Source organism: Lissotriton vulgaris, chromosome 1_1 (assembly GCF_964263255.1).
Source record: "Lissotriton vulgaris chromosome 1_1, aLisVul1.2, whole genome shotgun sequence".
In the NCBI taxonomy this organism is placed as follows: domain Eukaryota; kingdom Metazoa; phylum Chordata; class Amphibia; order Caudata; family Salamandridae; genus Lissotriton; species Lissotriton vulgaris.
Genome location: NC_141685.1, coordinates 791,738,477 through 791,751,271, shown reverse-complemented (window position 1 = coordinate 791,751,271; position 12,795 = coordinate 791,738,477). Strand labels below are relative to the sequence as shown.

At 46.7% G+C, this 12,795-nt stretch overlaps 1 protein-coding gene across 9 annotated transcripts in view; it reads left to right on the top strand.

Annotated features, from left to right (window-relative positions):
* RALGPS2 (Ral GEF with PH domain and SH3 binding motif 2) overlaps window positions 1-12,795 on the top strand; it is a 1,046,762-nt gene that overhangs the window by 812,285 nt on the left and 221,682 nt on the right. For 5 of the 9 annotated variants that reach the window (XM_086956386.1, XM_086956427.1, XM_086956414.1 and 2 more), the window contains 3 exons: window positions 286-421; window positions 9,375-9,532; window positions 10,843-10,897. In XM_086956386.1, coding sequence (XP_086812512.1) covers window positions 286-421; window positions 9,375-9,532; window positions 10,843-10,897 — 349 coding nt within the window. The remainder of the gene's footprint in view (window positions 1-285; window positions 422-9,374; window positions 9,533-10,842; window positions 10,898-12,795) is intronic. The other 4 variants (XM_086956407.1, XM_086956399.1, XM_086956434.1 and 1 more) reach the window with 1 other exon arrangement.

Genomic DNA, 12,795 nt, shown 5'->3' with positions numbered 1-12,795 from the left:
TGTTTTATCTTTGTCATTTTGTGCTTTTGTATGCAACTTTTGTCATGAGTGTTTTTTTTAAATGTATGCTTTTATGATTTGAAACAAAAATCGAATAAAGCTAAAGAGAGAGTCAAATCCATTGTTTCAAGTAGGTGAAAGACATACCATTAATTTAGGTGTGTGTGATTTGCATAGTTGAGTTTGTGACCTTGACAGTCAGTTTGTTTTCTTCTTAAGAGTCAGAAAATTGATAAGGACTGCTTATGTAGATGTCTCTGTAATTTTTCTGTGCTGTTCTCTCAGGTCCAGAAGTGGGGTCCTCTCCGCAGAGTGGGCGCAAGAGTGCTGCAGTAGAAGGGGTCTTGGTCCCACCAACGCCGCCATCTCCTCGGAACCTGATACCGCATGGACACAGAAAGTGCCACAGTCTTGGATACAAGTCAGAAATTTTTCTCAAACATAGTCACTTTCACCATTGTTGAATAATTCTTTGCTTGCGTATGTGTGCACATGCATGCTTATGTGACAACGTGCAAGCATTTTGACAGGAACTGTGCCTATTTGTGTTTGGGTCTGTGTTTGCTTACATTGCATCAGTATCTTTATGTTCATAAAAGGGCTAAGCTCAGCTAGTTTGTTAGTTTTGCTGTACCTGAGCAAAGACTTTGGCAAGTGAATTTTCTGCCAATGGTGGAATTTTTTTATTTTGTTTTATTCAATTGGCTTTCCATCTTATTAATGTTTATTTTTGAGACTGCTCTGTTTGTCGGTCACCTTAGAAGTCCAGCTTGTAGTCTTGCTTTAAAGGCACTAGTTTACATCTATGCCGCGATATCAAAGGTGGAACTTTAAAACAGAGACATAGTACTAGAGGTATTTCAGGATCCATTTAAATTGACTTCTTTTCGATTACCCCCATTTCAAAGTTTATGGTGCATTGTTAAAAATTCATTCTCACTGTACTCCCTTTCTTCTAACCCGAAATCAGAATTGTGATCTGGAACTTTTATGTTCACTTCATTGAGATTTTCACCAGAAAGTTCCTTGACTCAGTCCCAAAGCCAGAAACTCATTCTATCCGTTTACTTAAGTTCGAGGCATGTGGGCTGCTGAATTCATATCTGTGCATAGATCGCCACCTAGTGTTGGGTCCGGATGATTGCACATTGTTGTCCTGGAAGAGTCTTCGAAGTATCACGAGATAGGTGGCTCCTCCCCTGGACTACAGTGCGCATGGGCATCGCCTCCATCCCCAGATTGTTTTTTTCCGCCATTGGGTTCGGATGTGTTTCGGTTCCCTCTGTCGGAACCGATAGTTGTTCAACTTCTTCTCGAGACCAAAAGGTCTTTAGGCTGGGCGTCGGTATAGTTGCGTACGGGTTTCTTTCTGACTCTCAGCTCCGATCTCTTGCTGCCCTTCCACGTGCTTTCGGCGCGGACGGGCCTACACTACACTCTTGCTATGGAGCGAACTCCGTTTAAGAAGTGCCCGGTGTGTAACTCTAAATATTCACACCTCGACGTGCACCCTGTGTGCAATACCTGCTTGTCGCCGGATCACCGCGAAGACACCTGCATGGCGTGTTCGAAGTTCCGGAGCAAGAAGACTTTAAAGATTTGTCGGGCCAATAGGCTCCAGGCTCAGTTATCGGCTACGGCGCCCCCACCAGATGACATTTTCCAGGAATCTGTCGAGGGAGAAGACGACGTGAAAGGTTCGGACTCTAATCCCGCATCCGAAGGAGAAACCTATGACGAAGGTGCGGAGAACTTTGACGAAGTCACCGACGAGGTAGGGGACGACGAACAGGCTTTTGCCACTATGGGTGATAGCTCAGAGGAGGAGCATCCCCAACCAGACTCTGGGGTTATTACCCCTCCTACGGCCCAGGTCGAGGGATCGCCTTCGGGCCTTACCCAAGATCTAACTATGAGTCCTACGTCCCCGCCTCCGGGCCCGGTCACGGACACTTATGAACCATCACTTACGTCGAAGAAAACGAAAGTGAAGCCAACTGGTCACGCACCCTCGGATGCGAAACCGAAAGGGAAAGTTGCGCTGGTGAAGAAGGTTCTGGAGGCGTCAACTTCCAAGGAAACCAAAATGGCCGACTCAAAGAGCCACGCCAAGATGGCCGACCCGAAGTCCTCGGGGTCGGTGCCGAAGGCGAAATCGTCCGACGCGGCTGCATCGGCTCCGAAAGGGGTCGTGAACCCGAAGTCGGCTCCGAAAGGGGTCGTGGACCCGAAGTCGGCTCCGAAGAAGCGTCTGGGCGACGACGCGCACGGCCATGGGGCGTCGGCCCCGAAGAAGGCGCATGCGGGTGATCGGGCCCTCGATGCCGAAAAGTCGCTCGAGCCGGTCAAGCCCTCTCCGGCCTTGACGAAGAAGGTGGCGGAATCCTTGCAGCGGATTTGAAAAGACACTGTGGCGCCAAAGCTCACGCCTAAGCCTGTGAAGGAGCAGACGCCTATCCGTTTCACCTTTCCTCCCAAGTCGGCGCCGAAGGCCTTCGCGCCGAAACAGAGTGGACCCTCGAAGGAGGTATTGGCACCTAAAGCGGCCTTGGTGGTGTCGAAGCTTCGACTCCAACCGCTTGCTGAAGAGGAACGTCGTGAGGTAACCATCGACGCCAACACCGGGAAACTGTCGCTCCTCAAAAGGAAGATCACGACGGAGCCGGCGTTGGAACATTTTAAGATACCTCTCAAAAACAAAAGGGACTCCGAGGGCTCTTCGGCTTTGGTGGAACCTCTGTCCCCACAAACCCTGGGGTACTCGCCGACGCATTCCGTCGCGGCCGGTGCGGACGAGGAGGACGCCGAGTACGACTATCCGGCATACTCGGATCCGGAGGAGGAGCACGTCCCGTGGTCCGCCGGAGGCGACCCGGAGGACCCGCAGGGGGGTCAGGACGCTCAACTTTTCGCGGCCAAGACGTCCCCGACTGAGGATTCGGCGGCCTTCAATGCCCTGATAGAGAGAGCTGCTGCTAACCACGACGTCGAGCTGCACTCGGACCCCGTGGATGTGGACTTCTTATTCGACACCTTCTCGGTAGCCGAAAAGTCAGTCAAAACGCTACCGATGCTGAAGGGGGTGCTTAAGCATGCAACGGAGGTTTTCAGGGAGCCCACCCGAGCGCGTGTGGTCAACCCTCGCATCGACAGGAAATATAAGGCAGCGCCCACGGATCCGACATATATCAAGGGACACTTGCCATTGGACTCCCTGGTCGTTTCCAATGCTCGGAAGAGGGCGAACTCTCAAACTACTGGTGACGCTCCTCCCCCAGACAAAGAGTCCAAAATCTTCGAGGCCTCAGGCAAACGGATTGCTGCACAGGCAGCTAATATCTGGAGAATATCTAACACCCAAGCCTTGCTTGCACGTTATGATAGGGCCCATTATGACACATTAGAGGCCATACTGCAACACTTGCCTGACCAATACAAGGAGGCGGGGGAGATGCTGATTCAGGAGGGTAAACTCATTACGAATGCATCCATCAAATGTGCGTTGGATGTGGCAGACACAGCCTCCAGGGCTATCAATACTAGTGTGCTGCTTAGACGCCATGCCTGGCTTAGAATTTCGGGGTTCAAACCCGACATCCAAACCACTATACTGAATCAGACAGTGAATCCTGACCATCTGTTTGGCCCTGAGGTGGATGCCACACTGGAAAAAATGAAAAAAGATACGGAAACTGCCAAGTCCATGGGGGCTTTACAAAGTCAGCAGTTTCGGAGTTGTTCCTTTCGCCGCTCAAACTCCAGAGGCACCTCAAGGGGACAAGCATCCCAGTCCACACAATTTTACAAGACTAACAACCAAGCCTCGTATAACAACAAAAATAGAGGTGGTTACAGAGGCAATAATGTCAAGGGCAGGGGACGTGGCAACAATAGCTCCAGGTCCACCGCCACCAACAAACAGTGACGTCTTGTCACTGCCCCCCGGCCATACAACACCGGTCGGGGGGAGGCTCCAGCAGTTCCTGCCGGCGTGGAAGTCCATCACCACGGACAGGTGGGTGAGGTCCATTATCCAGTACGGGTACTGTCTAGAGCTTACGTCCATTCCACCGGACATACCCCCAAGGAGCCGTCCTATGTCAGGCGAGCACTTGACCTTGTTGCAGTAAGAAGTTCTAGTCATGCTGCAAAAAGGGGCGATAGAGCTCGTTCCATTGCAAGAGCGGGGAACAGGGGTTTACTCCCTGTATTTTCTGATTCCCAAGAAGGACGGATCCCTCAGGCCGATCCTGGACCTCAGGCCCCTGAACTGGTACATCCTCTCGGAGCACTTCCATATGCTCACGTTGCAGCAGGTGCTTCCCCTGCTTCAACAGGGGGACTTCCTGGCTACGCTGGATCTGAAAGATGCCTATTTTCATATTCCCCTGCATCCTTCCCACAGGAAGTACCTCAGATTCACGATCTTAGACCAGCATTACCAGTTCAAGGTTCTGCCGTTCGGGGTCACCACGGCACCGAGAGTGTTTACCAAGTGCCTAGCGACTGTGGCGGCGCATCTCCGTCGCCAGCACGTCCACGTCTTTCCCTACCTGGACGACTGGCTCTTTCAGGCAGGGACAGAACAGCAGTGCGTCGACCACGTGTCACGCACCATTCATCTCCTGCACGATCTGGGATTCTCTCTGAACTACCCGAAGTCCCATCTCCAGCCCGCCCACGTGCGACAGTACCTGGGCACGACAATAAACACTCTGGCAGCCACTGCGCAGCCAAATTCAGTGAGAATCGCCAGTATCCAAATGCTGATCCAACGATTCAGACCTCAACACTCGCTTCCAGCGAAAGTGTTCATGCAGTTGATAGGCATGATGGCCTCCTGCATCTCCATTGTCCCGCACGCGAGACTACATATGCGTCCGCTTCAGGAGTGCCTAGCACGTCAGTGGACTCAGGCTCATGGGCAACTGACAGACCTAGTGTTGGTGAGCGGTAGGGCATACAACTCTCTGCATTGGTGGAATCCACAAAACCTTTGCAAGGGCCGACCGTTCCAAGAGCCTGTGCCACAGATCATCCTGACGACGGACGCTTCTCTCCAGGGATGGGGAGCGCATGTACTCCACTACACAGTGCAGGGACTATGGACACTACAGCAAAGGAAGATGCACATCAATGTGTTGGAACTGATGGCAATCTTCATGGCCTTGAAGGCGTTCAAAGTACATCTGTGCAACAAGGTCGTGTTGATCCGGACGGACAACATGACAGCCATGTACTACATTCAGAAGCAGGGAGGCACACACTCACCGCAGCTGTCTCATCTGGCTCAGAGCATGTGGAAGTGGGCCATTCAGAGGAACATCTTCCTCATGGCAGAGCATCTCCCGGGCAAGGACAACCAGATGGCGGACCTGCTCAGCAGGCACAGCCATCAAATGCACGAGTGGGAGATACATCCATCAGTACTCCAACAGTACTTCCAAAGGTGGGGTCATCCAGAGATAGACCTGTTCGCCACAAAGGAGAACGCAAAATGCCAAAGCTTCGCCGCCAGATTCCCACACCCCCAATCACAGGGCAATGCGATGTGGATGAACTGGTCAGGCAAATTTGCGTACGCTTTTCCCCCAGCACCTCTGATACCGCTGGTGGCACGCAAGCTCAGGCAGCACTCGATGACTCTCATCCTAGTTGCTCCAACGTGGGCTCGCCAACCATGGTACACCACGTTTCTGGAACTGTCCGTGGTACTGCATCAAAGGCTTCATCTCACTCCCAGCCTTCTGACGCAGAGCCATGGCGACATTCAGCACCCAGATCCGCAACAGCTCAACCTGGCGATCTGGCTCCTGAAGTCCTAGAGTTTGGCTACCTCAATCTTCCTCCCGATTGCATGAACATCATTCGGGAGGCAAGGAAGCCCACTACCAGAGCTTGTTATGCGGCTAAATGGAAGAGGTTTGTCATCTACTGTGCTAACCACAATATCGACCCGCTAGATGCTTCCATTCAAAACATCATTTGCTATCTCTTCCACCTGTACCAATGCAATCTGGCGTACTCTTCCATCCGCATTCACCTGTCTGCTATTGCAGCATACCTCCAGAATAGACAACACCTGTCACTCTTCAGGGTCCCTGCTATCAAGGCCTTTCTGGAAGGACTCAAAAGGGTCATTCCACCAAGGACTCCACCAGCTCCAGAATGGAACCTTAATGTGGTTCTTACGAGGCTGATGGGTCCTCCCTTTGAGCCACTGCACTCTTGTGAGCTTCAGTTTCTGACTTGGAAGGTTGCGTTCTTAGTAGCTATTACTTCGCTACGGAGGGTTAGCGAGCTGCAGGCGCTCACCATCCAAGAACCTTTCTTCCAGGTACATGCTAACAGGGTGGTGCTACGCACTAACCCTAAATTCCTGCCCAAAGTGGTATCCCAATTCCACTTAAATCAGACAATTGAATTGCCGGTGTTTTTCCAAAACCCAGATACACTGGCGGAGCGCATGCTCCACACCCTTGATGTTAAGAGGGCCTTGATGTATTATGTAGACAGGACAAAGGATTTTCGCAAAACCAAGCAGCTTTTTGTTGCTTTTGCCACTCACCACAAGGGAAACGCTATCTCTAAAGCAGGGATTGCTAGGTGGATAGTGAAGTGCATTCAAATCTGTTACGCTAAAGCTAAACGCACTCTCACTATCCCACCCAGGGCCCACTCCACCAGGAAGTTGGGGGCCTCTATGGCTTTCCTAGGTAACATTCCCTTAGAAGATATCTGTAGAGCAGCCACATGGTCTACCACACATACTTTCACTAAACACTACTGTGTAGACGTGCATTCCAAACAGGCAGCTGTTGGTCAGGCTGTTCTAAAAACACTTTTTCAGACTACTGCAGCTGGCACGGGCGGCCGCCGCTAATGGAGGGACTGCTATGTATTCTATGCACAGATATGAATTCAGCAGCCCACATGCCTCGAACTGCAAATGCTACTTACCAGTATGCATCTGTTCTTGGCATGTAGGGCTGCTGACATTCATATCGCCCACCCTCCTCCCCGGCGCCTGTAGCAGCTGCAGAATTCATTCATTTACATACATATGCTCATAGCATGGTCATCACTCACATTCTTCACTCCATCTCTGCCAATGGCTAAAAACAATCTGGGGATGGAGGCGATGCCCATGCGCACTGTAGTCCAGGGTAGGAGCCACCTATCTCGTGATACTTCGAAGACTCTTCCAGGACAACAATGTGCAATTATCCGGACCCAACACTAGGTGGCGATCTATGCACAGATATGAATGTCAGCAGCCCTACATGCCAAGAACAGATGCATACTGGTAAGTAGCATTTGCATTCCCTTTCATTTGGGTGCTCCTTACACCCTCTTTGTTTACTCCTTTATCCCCTACTGTACTCCTTCATAGTGCTTACTCCAATTACTTTCCTTTAGTATCTTCTCCCCATTTTTAATCTAATTCTTCTCTGGCATCCATGCTACATGTACTACCATTCTTTTCACTTAGTCCGTCTCTCCATCTTTATCCCACATTTCCCCCCAATCGCTCCTTGTCTTTACACCAAACCTTGCCCATAGTTCGTTCCTTCAAACTCTCGATCTTTCCTTTGCTTCCTCCTGTAATAGCTCTCCTCATTTTCATTATCATTATTATCACATGCCCCCTCCTTCCACTTTCTCCACATTCAATTCTATTCTTCCCTTTGGTTTTGGATGAGAGGCATCATGTCAACACTATACAAAACACTGGAAATAAATACAGATACATGTCTTGTTCCATGCGAATCTGGTTCCAAGGTCTTCATTAGTCTGGTGCTCCTTTCTGCAAAAATGGCTGCAGTTACCTATGACTCTGATTAATGTTATTTTTCTTATGTGTAATGTGTTATGCCTTCATATGGTCCCCTCAAAGCGAAGGGTGGAGCAGGAGAAATTAAAACTATGGACCAGGGGAGGAGAAAAGGTGGACAGGATAGGAATGAATGAAAAAGGAGCTTTTGGATGTAATGGTCTTCCTCAAAATGCTATTGCCTGAACACAGTAGTATGGTGGGAGTCACTGGTCAGACATGTCTGGCTGACAGGTAGGGAACTGCAGCATTACATGGGCAGGGTGAGTAGGAGAAGAAGGGATGTTGAAGGTGAAAGGTAAAATTATGTTATCGTAAGAACAATCTTGGTCTGACCGAGTTGGAAATCATGGAATATTGTTTGGAAGATACTAGGGTAGGCCACTGAGAGCCCGTGTGGGTTTGGAGACTGCCTCTTCTCTTACAGCTACCCCTTTCCTGCACCATTGTTCCTAATGGGGCTGTCTGTGCTTACGATCTTACCTTAGATTGCCTGCCAGGCTGCAGCAGTGATACCCTTACGCTTTATGCCTGACCACAGCTTAAACTCGTGTTCCTGAAGCACTTGAGATATGTGTAGGTTGTAGAACACACAATCGTTTCACTGCAGGATTACTAGATCATGGATAGCTGACAGATTTGCAGGGGCCTAATAACTAAGGTATTACTTGCGCACTTGAGCAAAGGCTTATCTCTGCTTTGCAATGCAGTACAAAATACTTTTGTCATGAAAAACCAGGCGCACTTGCCATAATGAGTACCCAAAGTGAATTTAGTAACACTTATGCACCTTGCCTTTCTTGGCTGTTTCCTGGGAAATGCTGCCTATTCTACATGCATGTCTTTTCTAAGGACACACCATAAAAAGCGTAATGAACTGTCTTCCCGTTCGAGATCTGTACCATCTGTGCTGACCGTACCATGTATGTCTACATACCCTGGGTTCAGAAGACAACGGGATACTCCAGTGTCATGTCAGTTACATTAAAAACGTCAATCATTATTACAAAGTATTTATTATTTAATATTTTATTAGCGAGTGAGACCATGAGCTTGATGTCTCGCATTCCTTTAGACCTCAGGGTCTCATGAAATAGTGTAAAGGCAAAAAGCTTTTTGCATATGCAATACCTCGTGAGACCGTGGGGAGAGATGAGCCAAAGTCCAAAACACATGTATCTACAGGGGGATCTGAACTATTGGAGATTTGGCTTAATGCTAGTTTAGAATTTTAAAAGTTTGTAATACAATTTGAGGTTTCCATTGAACTATTGTAACACTGGAGTATCCTTTTGCCTTCTGACCTCCGTTTTGGAGCTGGAGGACTTATTGACTTTGTGGAGCTAAAATATTATTCGTGGTTCTCAAAACCCACAGTTCAACCTCTGCACCACAAGACTACCCTTGTTTTGATTTGGGAGGCATGGAGTGTTGAAGTGCTGGAACACTCTCCTGTGAAAACACATCTGGTTTATTATACTGTGCACCATATTCTTTGGGGCATTCTAAAGGATGTGTGTGTTTCTGTGTGTCCCTTCAGCTTCATCCATAAAATGAACACAGCGGAGTTCAAGAGCGCTACCTTCCCCAATGCAGGGCCTCGGCACCTTCTTGATGATAGTGTCATGGAGCCCCATGCACCATCAAGGGGTCAGGCAGAAAGTTCAACTCTATCCAGCGGGATATCTATAGGTAAGCGTAAGTATCCATTGATGGGCCGCAAGCCACGGTAAGATCATAGATAAGTTGCAGATATCTCCCATTGCTCCTTTATTAATCCTTTTCGTCTACCATTCTGTTTAACTTTTGCTCATTTTTTTTCATTCCACAATTTGCGGCAGGCAAGCCCCCAGAATATTTCAATCAATGTGTTCTATTTATGCAAAACACAAAAAAGAGATTTTCACTGAAAGACTTAGAAATGATTGTGGATTAAGTTAATGCCTATTACTTTTTATGAAGTTGCACATCTGGGATTGCTGTGCTAAGGTCTTCAAATGTGATTACTGTGAAACTTACCAATAAATCTCTTCTGAAGGATTTTTATCTGAAAATGAATTTCGGAGACTACGTTTGCCATTTGATGAGGACATGGATTCTGTTCTTGTTGCTGAATGGCACAGATAATGAAAGTGAGAGTTTGAACTTTGGACTTTGATATGAAATATGATCCCATGTGAGATGTAAAGTGTGCAGGTGTTTTAACATGTTTGTAGGACATGTAGAGCTGGTGGGAAAAAGGAGGCTATTTTAGCCAATAAGCCCTTCTAGATTTACATACAATACATGTTCCACCATGTGGTGGTTAAGTCTGGAGGTTGCCATGGAGTTTGTGCTGTAGCAGAAGTTGATAGGGGAGGAAATTGTGAATCGGGTGTAGTTATGAAGCCTTCCTGGCTTCTGTCCTTGTCAAGATTGTCAATTACATTACTTCTTAGTCCAGGTATGTCCTCTTCCGAGTAAGGAGTCAATCTGAAAGTGACTGATTAATTTGGGACCTTCAATCAGAGGGGTTTTGTGTAAAGGGGACATGAAACCAAATACACCGTGATATAAAAGTAATTTCATGGAATACTACCCCTTCTGAGCCGATTTCCATAGATTTTGCCTTTTTCTCATGCACGTGCCCCCTGCATGGCTAAGATATTGTTAAACACTAAGTAAATGCTTCTTGGAGCATAGTGTATAAAATAGTGATCTTTACTCCAAGCCACGGATAGTCCACTCTATCATCGACCACTCAAACAGGTGTTGTCTAAATTTTAAACTTCCTCGTGGTTTATCACATTCTTTTCTCGTACTTCAACCATCTAAACTCCACAACACTGGATTTGAGATGCCCTGTTAAGTTCCCTCCTGGCTAATCAAATCCAATGTTACTATCTCAGTATAGTATTGTAGCTCAGATGTATCGCATGCTCAAAAGAAACAACCTAAGTTTTCTCACTTAAATTCTATAGCACTGACACAGACTTAATTCGCTCTCACAAATGTGTCTTTGCCTCTAGGGAGCAGTGATGGATCTGAGCTTAGTGAAGAGACTTCATGGCCAGCCTTTGAAAGGTAAGAAAATGCTCAGCTCAGTCTTTTTTTTCTTCCCCCACATTTTTTATCTTACATTTATGCTGTTTATTGCCCGTTCTTCGCGTTTGTATAAAAAGAACTGGCTTTTGCATCTTGAAAATATTTGATTCTATTTTTTTTTTTAATGGTGTACAAACAATGTGGTTAAAAGGAAAAACCCCAGCAGAATTGCAACACACATAACCTCATCTGGGCATACTAGACAATGAACATGTTGCTAAGATGGTGGAACATAGCACAGCATAACCCCACATTTGGAGTTAAAACGATTACGTTGGAAGGTTTTTCACCACATGTTTTCTGCTCTGCCATGGACCATATTGCATCTAGTGGTAGCAATAAATGTGCTGTCTTTTATTTATTTATTTTTACAAATCGTATTTATTTTGCAATAGTAAAAGCAAACTGAATGGATTTATACAAATATGCAAGCTTATTAATGAACTATGGAACATCAATGAAAAGGTTCATTTTTTTATTAAACAAATTTTTTTGGGGGAAGAATAGAACGTAATGTGTACATTCTTATTATTGGGAGTTTTATTTACATGTCATAGTACATTTAAAAAAATGTTTTTATTGGTTCAGTATAACATAATGTTACATACATTGATAGTAACCAAAGTCGAAAATAATAAAAAAAAAAAAGGAGAAAGAAAATATGTCTCACAAAGCATATACATTGGTAGCTATCTTGTATAGCTTGCAACTGACATGTAACTGTGCTGTACTGCGTAGCTTATCCCCAGTGCCCATCTCTCTCCTGGATATGTAGTCCAGTATACACTCCCATCTTATTTATATAGCAGTAGACGATGCTAAAAGTCCAGAATTATCATTTGCAAATTGAAACATAAATGATTAGTATATGTGTCATCTCTTAATACATATAAGAAGTTTTTGTGCGTAAAGGAGTTTGGATATTTATCTTGCATCGTTAGAAGTGATTAAAGCTGGGGAGGGGACCGTTTTCAATCGGGAACTGCTGTAGGTATGTTCTCAAGGATATGTGTTTTGGTCTGGAGGTAGGGGGTTGGAGTGAGGCATATGGGTCACTGTTGGTATCGTAATCAATGAGGTCTCTTACCTAATGCTTGATTGTAGGATGGGAGGGAGCGGCCCAGTGTATGGATACCTGGCGTTTGGCTAATAGTAACGCAATAGCAGTATATCGTCTGATTCCCTTTGGCAATGGGAGGACATGGACCAGGAGCGCTAGTAGTGGTGAATGTTCAACATTAGTTTCTGTCATCAGAGCTAAAATGCGGAACACCTCCTCCCAATACCGCAGTATGATTGCACAATTTTAGGCTAAATGTACGAAATCTTCATGCTCCTCATTACATCTAGAACAGCTATGAGGCTTAGTGGGGTCTGGTTTAAATAGAAGTTGCGGAGTATAATATCCGGCAAAATATTTAAAGTGGAATAATTTATGTTGTGGTTGTTTGATACGAATTAGGTTTGTTCACAACAGTAAAACCACATTTTGTCAGGTAAAGGAAAACCTAAGTCTCTTTCCCATGCTCCCCTTGATCCCCTGTCAGTGATGGTTTCTATGTTAAGTGCTGCACGGTATAATCTAGATACTAAATGGGTACTGTCGGTGGTTGTAATCTGTGTTAACAGAGGGAAATCAGGCGGTTGAAGGGGGGCAGTGGGATCGGCGATCGGAGTCCACCATGCAGCCTGTACAGACTAAATCTGTCCATCTGCATGACGACACCTCCCTCGTGAAGGGATGAGGCTGAGCGCAAGCCAGCTGAATGAAACATTTCACCAACTATTTGTATACAGCACGCACGGAGCGTTCTTTGGGTCAGCCCTCCCTTTTTGACAGATAACCATGGGTTATGCGATATGGGAATGTACAGGTA